At 46.4% G+C, this 16,896-nt stretch overlaps 1 protein-coding gene across 1 annotated transcript in view; it reads left to right on the forward strand.

Moving 5' to 3' along the window:
* The window catches only part of T265_10768 (hypothetical protein), a gene marked incomplete at both ends in the record, with an annotated part of 38,102 nt that overhangs the window by 13,458 nt on the left and 7,748 nt on the right, over nt 1-16,896 (forward strand). Inside the window, 5 exons of the mRNA XM_009177235.1 lie at nt 2,053-3,375; nt 6,772-9,236; nt 9,282-9,439; nt 9,479-12,133; nt 15,295-15,993. Of these exons, the coding sequence (XP_009175499.1) occupies nt 2,053-3,375; nt 6,772-9,236; nt 9,282-9,439; nt 9,479-12,133; nt 15,295-15,993 (7,300 nt within the window). The remainder of the gene's footprint in view (nt 1-2,052; nt 3,376-6,771; nt 9,237-9,281; nt 9,440-9,478; nt 12,134-15,294; nt 15,994-16,896) is intronic.

The raw sequence follows: 16,896 nt of genomic DNA on the forward strand, positions 1-16,896 counted from the left end.
AATCTGGACCCAACAGCCAATCATGACCCAGTATTGGCCAAATGCCGGTTGCCAATGGAGCTCCAGAACGCGTCAGAAATTCCAGAAAGTTATAGCCGCTTACGCTATATATACGAAGCGCTGTACAACTGTTCCTGACTTCGTTTTGGGCGTCAATATACCTTGTGCACCTTTGGTGGTTGTTTTGACGTGAACACTAGCTTGGGAGGCTCAGACCGAGAACTAAGCTGAGGAAAATACAGTTACAACAATTGGCGAACGGAAGGGACTTCGCAAAGGTTCATGCTGGCGTATCGAGCGACGCCGAACCCCAACTCGGCTGATGAAGTATCTCAACAGAGGCACTGCTCCGAAGGAAGCTTTAAACACCGCATGACACTACTCGGCCACAGGAAAGGCAGCTGAATGGCCTCAACACGGCTCAGGTGGTTAGAGCGCGAATTTACTGACCGAAAGGTCCGTGCTTCGAACCCGACCGGCCTCGACTTCCGCTGTCTAGACTTGAGCAACCTGACAGTATCCCACCCCTCATGCTTCTTTCGAGTGACATGGCAGCTAGGCACCGAAAGAGCGCTACAGCTGGACTATTATTTATTGTTGTTCAACCGGCATCCTGGTGCCCCTGCGTGCTCTTTCAGCGAATAGTGTTGGTCCACGACTACAGAGATAGACACTCCAGCTTGATTCTAGATTTCTTCGCCGACGCGGCAAACTGCTTTACGAAATTCAAGTTGGCGTTTCCATGTGGATCCGGCGCGCGAACCAAATCCGACGGACAGATGAGCAGATCCTGCCCACTGGATCAGATTAGTTGAGTCTAGAGATGTTCCTGGATACTTTTCGTATCGGGACTATTGCGGAAAATCCAATAGGCTACTCAGTCGGAGGCCCATCCCGAGCACGCATTACTGCCGGGACACCGAATAGACTGGATCTGCAAGCTAGTGAGGCCACTGACTTCGAAACTTAGCAAACTTCAAGGTGTTAGGCGGAAGTCGGCACCGATACCGCCGTACAGCTCGCAGTTGGGCGCGGCTACGACCGAGAAGCCCATCCCTCACGCGATTGACCAGCATATCAGGCCGCTTGCCAGTCCAACGTCAAGGCGAGCTCTGATTGTTCGAAAATGTGGGCCCAGTAGCCGATCATAATCCGCCATCTTAATGCAGGCTGCTAATGGCGCATTCAGGTATCAGAATTTCCAGAATGTTGTCGCCGCACACACGTTATATGCGAAGCGCTGCACGTGCGTCTTTGACCCGGTTTTGGTCGTTAATACACGTTGTGAACCTTTGTCCGTTTTTTGACGAGAATGCTACCTTGGAAAGCTGAAGCGGTGAAATAAGCTAAGAAAATACCGTTATTACAAGGAACTTAGGGTATCTGTGTTTGGTTAGTTCTAGGTATTCCTCCCCATTCGAATTTTCAGTCCGGTTGAAATCGATATGGTTATTTGGCAGTGATACAGCGGTGTTTTTCATGTTGCTGTCGGTGACGACGGTGATGCATTCAAGGCGTTCCTCCCAGCTGTAGACAGCTGAGTGGCTGAGGCGTAACCTTACTGACATGAACATCCATGCTTCCACTTCCAACCCGGCATCTTAACTACTTCTGTCTAGGCTTGGGCCACATGAGAGTATCTCGGCACTCGTGCTTCCTTCAGGTGGCATGGTTGGACAGTGTAGGGATTATAATTGGATGGTTTTTCACGTTCACTATTTTCCCGGAGGAAACGCGCGAGATTACAAGCAGTCAATGCTGTCGGTGCCATCTACCATCCTGAGGATATTTCTGAGCGGTACCGGTGGGATCCTTACTGTATTGTTGAGTGTTTGGAATGTGTGGCTGCTTTAGCTATTTTATAGGAAGCTTTCTTGCATTATCTACAGTAGCTGCAGCTCCATCTTGGTATCCTAGTTGCTGGTCTACACTTTAGCCCATCCTCAGCTCACATTTGGCCGTTGATTGTAAACTGACAGTAGTTTTGGCACATAAATCCGGACACTTACATAGAAATGTCACCTGGATGCGTTTTTGTCCCTCTTTTTCCAGATACCTTACGGAGATGGCGAAAGATAACCACGATAGCGAAAGTGATGATTATGGAGCACCCTGTCACCGTCGATCCACTAAGCGTGCGTCATCTAAAAAACATTCGGGAACAGATCACCTAACGAACAGAGTGGGTTTATTAGATCCCCCTCGTGACCGAGCATACCACAAAGGTATGAGTTCGGCTACGAGTTCTAGCTCTGTTGGCAGGCGAAGTAATACGCTAGTCAAAGAATTCGCACTTGAAACTCCCCTCTCTCCTATCTCCAACCGATTTGGCTCCAAAAAGTCTCGACACCACATGGATCAATCACTGGCCAACAAGGTACTGGATGACAGTGAAACTTCCCGAAGGTACCTATTGTCCCATGCACCTTCTCCGTATCGAGATTCAAACTGGCGCACGCATCGATCCTCAGAACTGGCTGCTAGGGTCAATCACACGAGCTCAAGGCGCAATCCCGTACACTCGGAGGTTCGTGTAAACAGCCACTATCTAGACGAAACAGATATCGTTAGCAGCGATTCACTTTCTCCAGATGATGGGACGGATAATTTGCCGCTGAGAGGTGGTTCAAGCGCCTCTCAACGGTTATCTACATGTAAAAGCGTCATTCTCCGTTCCTCTGGAACACGACGTTCGTTGGTCCGTTCCGACCATTTACGCGTTAATCGATCACACAGACGTAATTCACCCTCTTTTGAAAGTCTGTCCAACTCTCTGAAACATCTTGATGACCCTGATAGTGGTTCATCCAGTCCTGTCAATGTTCACCCGCGAGGTCTTTCTCGTCACCGGCAAACAACTTCATCCTCCTCTTCACCCCCGCGACCTTTTCTTCGTGCCGGTGTCGCTGCTATTCGGCACCGTAGTCGTGAAGACGGTAAAGGCAGCACTTCGAGAGTTGTGTTCCCCTCACAACGGTGTGCGCGTTCTCAAGCCACAGATCCCTACGCCTCAGCAGCTAACTCGTTTGCTGATAGGGACTTCCTGAACACTTCGGGGAGTAAACATACTGCAATCGGTGATCATTCCACGCTCACAGGTTCGAAACAATCTCCTGGTCGGAATACGCGCGTGAATTCCGGTGATGAGAGTGGGGCTAGTCGGTTAGCGAAGTTCTGTCAACTGGCAGACAGTGCTGACGAGTCCCATGATACATTAACGAAGCTCGAGCAAGAACGCGCGAAGCTTCTTCGTGAGTTGTCGTTATTGAATAACGAAGTAGTGGTTGGAACCAAACCAAAGCTAGCAGTCTTTCCCAACAGAAAACGGGATGCGGACGATGCATTTGCAACCAACGTTCAAACATCAAAGTTAAGGTGAGTTGAATAAATCATATTTCTAGGTGAATGTAGCCAGTTCCTGGCGTCATCAGTTGCTTTTTGGTTTAGGCTATTGTCTTGTCTTAAGCGGTTTTGTTCGGCACCGTTTCGTTCGTAAAGACCTGATTTCATCACCGTTTTCCCACATTTCTAACACGCGTGGCTGCCGACCGTATCGTGCATACGTTAATATCTGGAAGCATGAATTGATTCCACCTACACTATAGCAGATGCTTGAACACCACCATCGTCTCGAACAGCCAAAAACTTTTGGAGATGAAATAATGTATTATTGTCGTTATTTTCCAACTGCCTTTGTTTTTGTTAGCTTTTGATCACATTTATTGCCGGATGCCATGATATTGGTTGTTGCTTTTTGAATTTCTTTTAAAAGCACCACACCAGCTCTATGGATGTGCGTCCATGGCTATCTTCTACCACTCTTCTTAACCTCGTTGCTGACATATCACTCGAATTTTCTTTGCCCTCATCTAGTGTCTCAGAGCTCAAAGACGGTTGTTCCAAACACTATGCTGACAGCATTGCTGTAATTGGATCATGTCTCAGGAATACGAGTCACGTTAACTATCCTAATCAGTTAAGTCCCACGAATTACCATAAAGTTCACGCCTGCAAGGTTGGCTAGGGCCAAGCCCACTCCAATTACTTAAGGATCAAGTAACTTGCTAACCGACATCCGTGAATTCAGCTAGTCAGTCAAATACGGAGAAGATCCGATGTTCGAACCAGCATTGGTCATGTCCGGTGGGGACAAGATATTAATACTTATAGCAATAATAAGATACTATTACTAATAATGATAGTTGTTTAGCTGTAACCACCCTGTGCTACCCGAAGGAAGCACGACGGCCAAGATGCCGCTAGGTCACCTAAGCCTAAACAAAAGCTGTCTAGATACCGTGATTGTGGGTTCGAACCACGAACCTGACAGTCGGCACGTTTGCGTCTCGACCACTGAGCTATCTGAAACTGCGATATGAGGCTAGCAATATTGGGGCGTATCAGATGGGGAGGACAAACTTCCACGATGGACGAGTTGTATAGCTTATGCTCCTTCGGACGCCTACTTCTGTTGTACAGTCTGCTTCTTAGATCTGTTTTCCTCCAAGTATGTGAAGAGTGAAAGGGATTGAGAAGGGGCTAGTCTGTGGCGTGATAACAGATTATGGATGTCTTGGTCAGTGAGCTCAGTCGCTATGAGAACTGCTCTCTTCTTGGATGTGAACCTTAGGACGGGACACATCAGTGATGGACAGCGTTCTCATTGGCGTTCCACAGTGGTAGCAAAGTAGGCACCCGCAATGCCTACCCTAGTTCCGGATCCGTGACAAAGTGGAACTACTCCACCTCAGTTACCTGTTAGGTTGGACAACGGAGAGCACCTGCCAATGTGTGTTGATCACAGACTGTTCTTTTGCAGTACCAATTTCTGGGAAAGCGGAAATCACTTGATAGCGTAGTATCCACCAACAAACCAACACCGAATCCAAATTGACGAGAATTCCACCAATTACCTGTGGTGAGGGTCGATCACTGTCTGACGCTTTTTCTACACTATCTGCCTGAACTGCGATCATGCGCTTGTTCGTCGCTGTTCTTCGCTGCGCTTCTCAGTTCTACACAGAATGCGCATTTCCCACTGAGTTACAGAGACGTTCATGGTCTCGGAAACCAAATAAACCTATCAGAACCGACTTCTCCAACGCCTGCCGGCTGGGCTGACGTTGGATGTCAATAATTACAACAGACATCTAAGGTCGTACTCGATACCGGCGATTCTACCTGCGGTACAACCCAGTCAGCCTCATCCAAGCCTTGGATCTCTGATGGGACAGAGGCACGGCAGCAAATTCCTCTTGGCCCCCGCCACAACTCAGATCGACACCAGGCTAAACCACATATCCGTACAAACCGGGAAGCTTGGTGGATCCGAGAGGCTGAAGAAATGAATGAAGCAAAAGTGTTGGATATTTTCCAAGGTTCCTCTACTTCATTCTTCCAGTGGTCCCTCATGAGCAGCCGTCAGATCCCGCAATGGTCCTTTGATTTCCAGCAGATGAGAGCGGGCGAGATGGACCAAGTGGTTAGAGCACGAATTTACTGACCAGAAGTTCCGTAGTTCGAACCCGACCTCGGCCTCTCGACTTCCCCTGTCTAGGCTTGGGCGTCCTGGCAGTATCCCAGCCCTCGTGTGGCATGGCAGCTAGGCACCGAAAGGGTGCTACAGCTGAATGAGCAAATGAGAACGTTTTGACCGTTGGACAGGGTACTTCAAACAGCAATTCAGTTGGTCACCTGCTCCCTCCAATCCGGACTAGCGGCCTTCAGCAGAAAGGTATGCTGTGAATATGGGGCCACCTTTAGCCTGAGAAGGATCCGAGTGCATATATGTACTCAAATGTCATCGTGCTCGTGGTCTCGATGACTTTCCGCTTGCTCTGTTTAAGAACGTCGGTGAATTCCTCAGCCATCAGCGTCTATTTGACAGAAAGAGAGCGTCCCAAATAACTGTATTGATTCGATAATAGTGCCCATTTTCAAAAAGGGTACTCGCACTGAATGCAGTAACAGCAAGGATGTCTAATTGATTGTAACAACTCCACTGGCGTCTGCCTCTTCGTCGTTTTACGGCGGCACGCAAAAACTTGATCCGTTAGCATCAAGGAGGATTTTGACTGGGTAGAAGCTGCGTCGACCATATCTTCGCGCTCCGTTAGGTGCTGGATGAATGCCGTATATACAGATGGCCCACAGTGTTGGTCTTCCTTGACTTCAGAGGTACTTTGTATTCTGTCGGTAGATCAGGACTCTTAACCACACTTGCTCAAAGGAGGAATCCCCATTTTGTGACCAGTTTGTTTACACCAGTACTACATGCTGGTGTACTGCTGTAAACCCATGGGGGAAGAAGGCTCAATAAAGAATGGGCAAGATGCCTAAACCTCTGGGCAGCATCAAATTAAACATATTTGATGAAGATTTTCATCAAATTTCCAGATAAACCTATGGAATGACGTTCTTCTAACAGAAGGGGTTTGTGAGGTCAAATGTAAACATACTGGAGGCTACAACACAAGACTTGGCGAGAGTCATGATCGGAGGACATTGGCGGTATCTTGGGTGTGACGGCCGCAGTTATACGTGATGCCACGGACCTTGCAGGTACATAAGCCCACTGATAGTCAAAACGGTCAGTGTCCTTCGTTGGCGCAAGACCGCCCCGCGGAGTGGTTAACTAGCAATTGGAGTAGTTAGAGCAGCGAATAAAATTTATAGGGTTCGATTGGTAGGGGTGTGTTCTATGCATTTGTTTATCATTTGTATTGCTTTCCTGTTCACCTCTAATTTGGTGCCGTTTCTTTTCGCTTTCAGGCGCACAGAGTCCTCTAAAGGGGACAGTGAATCCACATCCGAAGAGCTTCAACCCCTCTCCTCGTCGGATGGTGGACTTGCTTCTCGAATCTTGGATCAGTATGTTCACGCTCCCCCAAGCGCACTAGTGACGCCTGTATCCGATGTCGCGGCTGGTAATAGCTTGAAACCCAAGGTTCCTGCTGTTCGTGTCGGCCATCGTGACACATCTGAATCTACCGAACTTGCTTCTCTGACGGGCGCAGAACGAACATCACCGTTTTCAGAAAGCGGTCGGTGTGACATTGCTGAGGTTCATGCTGCTACTCACGACCAAACTGATTCCCTCAAACCGTCGAATTCGCTTTCCACAACAGATGGTTTTTCACAGTCACTCGTAACGTCATCACCGAGGTTGATTATGCCCCCCAAACCAACTTCACCATTGACCTGCTTGTCTCCTCCAGGATCTCCTTTAGCTATCGACAAAATGCCGCTGCTGAATTTTGACAGCGAAAAAACTCGCGCAATGGTTCCATGGACTTTAGAACTTCCACAACCGCCGGACATGAAACCAATTTCTGTTTCGTGTAATGCGTCAAGTTATAGTAATCGTGACCCACGGTTGGTCGCACACGTTACTCAAGTCGATGGAGACATCCCACCTCCGCCTCCCCCACCACTTCCACCCCCACCACCACCTCCGCCACCAGAGAACTTGAAGATTCCACTTTGGGTTGATACATCAGGTCGGCCGGATCTAAGCATACTTCCTGTGCCATCACGAACGGAAGCCACTAAAACCGTCTCAATGGAGCCTGTCATTAATGATTCCGAACGCGACGCTTCGGTATGCTCTCTAGATGAACGCATTCGGCTTCTGGATGCTCAGTTGATGAAATCGGGAAAGGTTCGCCCAGCTGTCGACTACAGCAAGTTCCGGATTCGACGCAAAGCAGAACCAAATTTAGCCACCTCTGATCGTCCCACCACATCAAGCAGTTCATCTGGATATGGTAATTCAACGCCCAGTTCGCATAATACAGCAGTTCCAGAGGTTACAGGTTCACCTGCTGGCTTCGCTGCTTACTCTGACCGTGGACATTTTTATGACGGCTCAATACCTGCGCTTCCTGGGATGTGCACGGGTGTTAATTCCGTGTCACCGCTTGATAATCTGCAAACTTCACCTTTAATACGGCCCGCCGATACGTCGGAGTTCGTCAAGAGCATGCTATCTTCCAAGCCGTCGCCCTCAGTACCAGTTGTCGATCAACCAAGTGGTCCCACTCTAGACTCTTCCACATGTTTGCGAACTGCACACAATCGCTATGCTGCTGTAACAATATCGAACCCATCACCTTTGAAGTCGGTGACAGATGCAATTGGAAGTGCATCAGTGGCCTCCACTTCCCCATGTCTAGCCAACCGTCATTTCAATGCATCCTCCGCTTGTCAATATCTACCACCTTCCGGTGCTATAGGACACAATCTACCCGTCGGCACTCAACCAGTTGGGGTTGCCACCCGTTTACCGCTGATTTCTCAAGTGGTCGAAGGGTCCTCGCATGCTGTTGATACGGAAATTGCTCCGCCTTTGAAGTCAATTTTGAAAAATGACCTTACTTCTCCTGGTTGCCCTGCAATTGGATTAGAGGCAGCCAACAAATCTATTCCAACCGAACTCAGACCATCAGTGTACCTGAATATTCCGGATGTGAAGGAAGCAAGAGACGAAAGATCCACTGGTCTATCATTAACTAAGACTGCAGTTCATCAGACAAATTCCATCAAGTCAGAGGTCCCTAATTCTACCTCTTCTCCACGTTTTTCTCACTGTGAAAGTCAGAAGTTGGTTTTGTCAGCTAAAACCAAGACCGCCTCGACTTCCAAGCAAGCAACAAGCACAGCACCACCAAGATCCAGTAAGACTGATGTTGTGCGACCAACACTGGATGATTCGATTTTCAGAACGTCGTTCACGAAGACAGAGCGCAAAAAGGAGAAGCTGAAACGTGCGCGACAGGCAGATGCAACTGCTAAGGTTATTCCCAAACCCGGAAACAGTGGAACTCGTAACCAACCCCAGATTTCGAATGGTTCACCACGTGTGGTTGCGACTCACACCGAGAACATGCAGCCATCTTTTGCTGAGGGGAAGAATAGCCGACAAGAACGTACCCTATTTATCGAGAAACGTGTTGGGCGAGTTCAGTCCAATCATCATAAAGCGGCCAAAGTCCTGGGAGACAAGCCTGTTCCCGCCAAACGTGTTCCAAACGCCAATGTAAGCGTTAAGTCGGCATCCGTTCACACGAAGAAATCTGGTATTGAACAGAGAGGGCGACCTACGGATAGTGATGGCTCCGATTGGGAACGCGGATCCTGTTCATTAGAGAAAGCCGGTTCTGTTGTCTTTGGAGAAGCTGAAACGGGTTATGAATCCATGTATGATAAAATTAAGCGCCGAGCGAGTAAAGGGACAGGTAAACTCATGGATCCGTTATCTAACAGAAATTCGAATCAATCAGGTGGCAGAGTCGTGACTAAATCTAATAAGAAACGTGATTCATCCAGAAATTCCGTCTCAGTACTTGAATCGGTGAACGATTCAGATACGGATGAGTGTCTGAGTGACACATCATTTTCCGAAGTCAAGCCAAAACCAGCGCGTGTCCACCGAAGACAGGTGGGTTCAACGAACCTGAAAACTGCAGACCATTTACAGAAAAAAACTCCCACGTGCCAAAAGAAAGGACAGAAAAAACGGGTTGATGACAACTTGGAAAACCCACTTAGTAACAGCAATAGAGGTGGCAAACCACAGTCTCGAGGCACCCTCAATCTACAGGATTCTGTGGGACGCAGAGGCAGTGGGCGTGGTCGCGTTAAACGCGTTGCTAAACCAACACACCATAACTCCCCGAGCCCCGATTTCCCTAGCTCCAGTTCACTACCCCCAAAACGTCGGAGGTGTATTGTAGAGAATCAGTCCGGCTGTAATAGTAGTCTCTTCAAATCGGCTGATTCTCAGCCCACAAAACACAAAACAAAGCCCGAGCTATCCTCTGTTTCTGAAAGGCAACCACGTAGCTTGGTCCGTCGAGTTTTCGCTTCATCAGATTCGGATTCTTCTTTTTCTTCCTCGAACTCTGAATCAGAAGGCCGTTCCAAGTCGAAAACCGTCCTCAAGTCCGTCGTTCCTCCGCTCACACCGTCTCCTGCATCTCGTTCATCCGATAGTCCTCCGATTAGTGGGTCCTGTAGCCCGGATGACTTGGGGGCTGACGCCGCCGTACGACACACATTCAGTGCTTTTCTTTCACCAGCTTCCCACAATTCTGAGGAGAAAAAAGTGGAAGTTAGTTCGCGATCAGTGGAAAATGTTAATAGAAGTACTGTAACCCGTGTCTCGGACGTCACGAATCCGACGTCATCCACTTTGCCCTTGACAGACACCGGTTCAAGCGCCAATCAGACGGGATCTCTTAACAGCAAACGAGATCCTTCTGAATGGAATATTTTCACTTCCCTGACAAATCACTCCACGCCCAAGCGGGAGCTGCCATCTGGTATTACTACTTCAATGGCAGTTTCCGTAGGTTCGATAGACGACTCATCTCATAAACAAACACTTGAATCTGATGACGAGCTTCCGTCTCTTGAGAAGCATGATGAGGATGATTCGGCTAGGCTCTGTAGCGATTCCATTGAGTTGAATGACAACGATAGTTTACTGGGGCATGCCAATGGTAGGTCGACTGATGATGATCTCCCCCCTCCCGTCGTATCGGCGCTGGATGACCCCTCACCTCCGCGCATCTATTCGGAAGACCACCAAAACAGCGTGCAACCGGACGTGATAGAAGAGGTGATTTATGACTCTATGGAAGTCCACGTATCGCCCAGTGAGCAGCAGACTAGTTTATCAAGACCTCAATCTCTGGAGAAGCGTGGTTCCTCCCCACCTCTGCCTGTAATCTCTACTCGGAGTGAACCTAAAGCCACCGCAATCATGACTCCATTGAGCCAGTGTGACATGGATGTCGTTGTTAGTTCCACAACCAGCAGCTCGTTAACCCAACCTCTCTCCGATTCCCAGTTGTCTGCTTCAAGCTCCATCGCAAGTATAGCTCCTCTTGCTCCATTGAGCTTACATTCGTCCGTCTTCACCCCCATTACTATGTTGACTTCAGCGTCACAGCCAGATGAAATGCCAACCGTCGGTCAGTCTGTTCTGGTCACTGTGCCTAGAGCCACACCGGGAGTAACTTTCTCCTCACAAGGGCTTACTTTGGTACCAACTTCGTGTCCAGCGCCACAAATCGCGACCCCAGCAACCCCTAGACACGTTACTCTTATCCTTCCCGCTACATCAGTTTCTTTGAATACATCTGTGTTGTCTATCCAGAATCCCGTTACCACCACGGTCTACACTACTCCGACGCTGGTTTACAACACTACAATAAGTAACTCGCCGGTTTGTGTACTGCCCACTCCAAACACTGTGGCTAGTGTCTACATAAAACGAGGAGATCAAGACTTATCGACCGGTGTTGGTACCAACAATACATCGGTAAACACTAAAGCTGTTGAGCTAACTTCTTCAGGCTCGATAGTCATACCTACTCCTTTGGAACAAAGTGCCTATGCGGGCGTTTCTGGTAATACAATCCTTGATCCGTCTGACTATACATCTTATGTACAACGTGTCATAGAACGCGTGAAACAAGAAAAAGATGAGGAGTCTATGCAACAACGTGAAAAGAGCAAGCGATCTAAAAAGATACCTCCTGCAGTCATTTCGGTTCCACCAACTTGTTCAAGCTCGGTTTCTTTTCACCCAACCCTAACTACAGTTGCACTGACTCCTTGCGTCGCAGTGTCCCCTATTACACCACTTCTACCCATTGCACCAATGCCCGTGACGTCGAAACTATCATCAATATCTCAATCTTCAGATGGCGGTGGAACTATTTCAGCCGCACGCAAGGCTCCTGACCCTAAGATAATTATAAAGCCCGATCCCGCTGAAGTTCCACTAACCAGTGTGAATTGTGAACCTCGGTCCGCTAACATGACGAATGAGCAGGAGGCATGCGTGCGACTGAAGATGGATGCTAGTGAACAGAACAATCAAGACGACCAAACTTCTAGCACCGTAGATGAAGTAATCGATGCAGTTGTCAGTGGTCATTTTGATGAGTCCGACTACCTTCAAAAGCTGGCTGTTGGAACTCTTGACCAGCCATTGCTCCAGCGTCATCCTGTTATCTCCTCTTCTGGGCAATTGGTCAGCCTGTCTTCTCTGCATGCCGTCGGCGAACAGTCCAGTGCGCTCGTCAATTCCATTGATGTGGTTGTATCGAAATCCCCCTTGTTGGTGAGTTCTCGTGCATTGTTGTTATCCTGAATAATCACAACATAAACAAAGGGGGTTATCGAAAGGGTTTTACCGTCCACTTTTTGTCAGTTTGTACCGACGAAGGCAAAAGTCCATGTTTCGCTACGTACAGGCCTAAGCCTGTACTCTAGATGCGACACCTTGTTAATTCAAACTCGATAAAAATCAATTTGCTAATCTCGAAGAGAAGTCTGTTCACCAAATAGTTTTGGTGTTAATCAATCGTCAGCTTTGCTTGCCCTGACTGCGTAGTTGTACTTTTATTGGAGCCCGGCTTCCCAGATTTGAATATCTGATCACCGGAACATATTCTGCCTTAAATCAAACGGACTACTGTTTTAGATTCCTCGCTTGCGAAAAGTTCGAAGGAAACAATCCATGATATGCTGACGCGAACTCTTGTTTGTGGACTTGTGCTTGATCGCTTCTCCTGGAACTATATCTCTATCTTTCCAGTTTTTACAGGCCATCAACAGTAAACCGCTGTATACTATAAACCGTGGATATCTACGGTGAAATAGCTGCCTCGGCTTCGTTTACCGATGTTGGCGACGACGAGGTGAATAACAGCGCATTGCAGGCTGGTATAATTGAAGCATGAATCCAGGAATGAAATTACACTAATAAAAACAATAAATCGTTCAGCTGTAGCACCCTCGGTGCCTAACTGCCATGCCACCCGAAGGAAGCACAAGCGCTGGTATACTGCCAGGTTGCCCATGCTTAGACAGGCGAAGTCGAGAGACAGAGGTCGGTTTCGAACCACAGACCTTCCGGTCAGTAAGTTCGCGCTCTAACCACAGCCATCTTGTCCGAGAACACCAGTACCACGTGGGTGATAACCTTACATTGATAAGACTGAGAGAAGAGGTTATGCGTTGGAGGGAACAGCTTTGAAGAATAGACGCCATTGAGTGCTCGACAACCTGTTTGCCATTATCTCAAACCAGTGATATACCACTGTCTCGGGGTCCCCATCCAGGGAGATGGCAATGACTGGCGCAGTTCGGGGTCCCCATCCAAGGAGATGGCAATGACTGGCGCAGCTGCGTTTGCTGGTACTAGTCATCATACTTTGCTACCAAGTCACTACTTAGTCTCCCGTGGCTCGTTTCCACAGTTCGCGAGGTTCTGAGAAAAGGTATTTCCGAAGAAGTAGTCGGCGACATTGGCGTGCGTGACCGAGCCAGCGCAGTCTGTGGAGTGTGATCATTTCTTGTATCGTGGGCGAGTTCTTTCTTCCGAAAACCATTCGAAGTACTTTGGCATCACTGATTCGGTGTTCCCAAACTCGGGCTATGCTCTGAATATTGCTAACCTCAGCGCTCAGCAGCCTTGTTTCCGGCCCACATAATAACATGGAGCTGCCGCATTTTGTACTGGACCTCTGACGGATAAGCTCATGCCTCACCTGTACCATGGCTGATGCATGTTGATAAAAGTTTCTCTGAACCTCTCGGTTCGGACTGAAACATCGTCTTTAACTAGACCACGGAGACTGATACGGTTGCCCAGGTAAACAGATTTGTCGGGTCATCTGCAAAGGCAGCAGCACTGTACACCTTACTCGTGTGAAGCGCATTCGAAACGGTGGGACAGAACCATTTATTGTTATTTAATGTTAATGCTGTCTGCGTTATGATGGCACCACATCCAGAAAGAGCTAGGTCGTCTGTGGGCGGACACCCTGGGAGCATTTTGACCTCATACGCATTAGAGGCTGTCAGTGAACCTCCCGTGGTCATATCAATGGCAGAGTTGAAGAGGAAAGGTGAAATAGGAATTCTTCCCGACATCACCTAATGTAGCGATCTCAGGCGACCTCTTCCTGTAGGTCTTCACGCGTTCGCAAGAGCTGGCATACAGAGCGCTAAGGAGGGTCGAGAATTCAAGAATTCCGCTCCACAGACTACCATAGTGCCCGACGGTCCATTGGGTCAAAGGCAGCTCTCAATTCGAGGAAGACCACCATCTTCGGCGGATAAAAATAGTTTCGCTGTTCCGGAATCTGTTGAAGGGCAAATATGCGACCGACGTATCTTCTTGCGGGATGGAACCCAGCTTATTGTGCAGGGGTGTGCCTATTTCTGTGTTCAGTCAATCTTCGAAAGATTAGGCTGGAGAGCGACGTCATTGCCATAGCCACCTTGACAGGGCCACAGTGGTTTTCACCGTATTCGCGTACTGTGATGGTTAGAGTGACTAAATGCAGCCACTGAAGGCACTTTCCATTCTGCATAGCACCATTAAGTTTTGTCAGGTTGTTAACTAGGGATTGTCCGCCTTTTTTGTGGAGGATTGTATGCAAACTGTCCGGTAGTGATGCTTCTTATGTTTTAGCAGGAATATGCTTCTTTCTGACTGACGATTTAAGGTTTGCATTTCATTTGTGCGCATGCGGTATACAGAGGCTGTGTTGCAGGTGTTGTTCATCGTTGAGCCCAATCCATCTTTCCAATTTTCCGTTTTTGTAAGTAGATTATTAAGCCGCCTTTTTCACTGTTTTTTTTCCCTTTGGCCAATCAGTCGAACCAAATAATGTAGGACCATTTCCGGTGGCAAAGGCCTCCATCTCCGGAGCTTTCATTGTCCGATCGAGCCCTCGGTCTTAGACTCTTCACTATTTGGCATTTTCCGTGCGCCGTCCCACTCATTGCATGCTGGTGTTTCTTGGCACCAGTCAGGACTGTTGAGGTGGACAATATCCATGATCGTACCGGAGAAGTCGGACAGATAACACAACACATTGCTAGCATGGCTAGTTCTACGCTTTACCATGCTTCTTCCACATGCACCGCCAATAATAAATACACTTGGTTTTCTACCGAGATTGGCTGAGCTAGCCCAGAGCGATGCTCGTGAGCCATGGTAGTCCTCCGGAGATGCTGGAGGAGCGAATAGAAGCTTGTGTTGAAATACTGATTTCTGACGGTGTTAATGACGCACCAATATAGCCGTAAAATAAAAGCTCAGGAGACGGTTTATCCTGGTTGCGTCGGAGGATTATACCTCATAAAGACAACATGTTTTTCCCTTATCTTGTATTGCTAGTAAAGTAACCAAGTTTCCCTTTCTGTAAATTATTTTGGTCGACAACTTTTAAGCCCTTAGGCCATATTCTCTTGATTCTGACATTTTAGTGTTCCGACAGAACGGTTAAATCCCCACTGGCTAACGGGAACCTGATGACGCCAGATGTCCTCGCATCAACAACCCCACCTAGGGTCTTTACCCCAATGCATGTACTGACGCTTGTTGCTACTGGTGGATCGTCAATCAACCAAAACGGATCGGACTCCACTGCCATATCCCCCGGTCTGATAAGTCAGACATCCAATCTTCCTGGGATTTCTGTTTCCAGTCAGTCAGTAAACCATGCCACTACACAATCTCTTGCTTCGGCAATCAGCTCGTCATCAGCCTCGGAGACCTTGGCTCCACCAAGTTCATCCAGCCATCGAATAGACCACTTGGCGGCACAGTTTGCTAATTACCCTCTGACGAAGTATTTTTATTCTTTGTTGGCCCAACAGCAAATGGAAACGTCACCAAATTCACTTTCATCTGAGCCCACCACAGTTAGTCAAGCCGAAAGTTCTGTTTCGACTGGTGCTCTTCACAGCACACTGAAAAGCCTAACAGTACCCCCCAGCTCCAATTCAAATGATACGTCGGAATTTTTCGCTGCAGTTGCAACAATGGCCGCAATGGCATCACCACCCAGGACAGGTATATCTGGATCATCTGAAACTTCAATTGTGAATACAACGCGGACAGACCTGCCGGCTGCGCACTCATTTTCTGTTCATCCCTGGTCTTCGGGTTCTTCGGAAACTCAGGTTAGCTTATTCTTTCAATGTCTAGAGAACATGAAACTTCAATGATCGTAATTTTATTCAACATGTCCTTCGACTCTGTTTTCTCACTTGCTTTCAATCGTTCCATTTCCCTGTTTTCTGTGGCTTCGTCATTAGACAAACACTTGCCAGCCCATGGTGCCGAAGGCTCAACTTGTCTGGACGGTTTGTACCGTTTTGAGATTCGGTCATATTTCTGATATTAAATTTCGGACCCCCTATGCGTAACACCGATTCATTCATCTCTAAGTACAGTCCGCTGCACAAGCTGCAGTTTGTTCGTTGGTGTTGTTACCATTATTATTATTATTATTATTATTATTATTATTATTATTATTATTATTATTATTATTATTATTATTATTATTATTATTATTATTATTATTATTATTATTATTATTATTATTATTATTATTATTATTATTATTATTATTATTATTATTATTATTATTATTATTATTATTATTATTATTATTATTATTATTATTATTATTATTATTATTATTATTATTATTATTATTATTATTATTATTATTATTATTATTATTATTATTATTATTATTATTATTATTATTATTATTATTATTATTATTATTATTATTATTATTATTATTATTATTATTATTATTATTATTATTATTATTATTATTATTATTATTATTATTATTATTATTATTATTATTATTATTATTATTATTATTATTATTATTATTATTATTATTATTATTATTATTATTATTATTATTATTATTATTATTATTATTATTATTATTATTATTATTATTATTATTATTATTATTATTATTATTATTATTATTATTATTATTATTATTATTATTATTATTATTATTATTATTATTATTATTATTATTATTATTATTATTA

The sequence above is a fragment of the Opisthorchis viverrini genome (assembly GCF_000715545.1).
Source record: "Opisthorchis viverrini unplaced genomic scaffold opera_v5_405, whole genome shotgun sequence".
NCBI classification, from domain to species: domain Eukaryota; kingdom Metazoa; phylum Platyhelminthes; class Trematoda; order Opisthorchiida; family Opisthorchiidae; genus Opisthorchis; species Opisthorchis viverrini.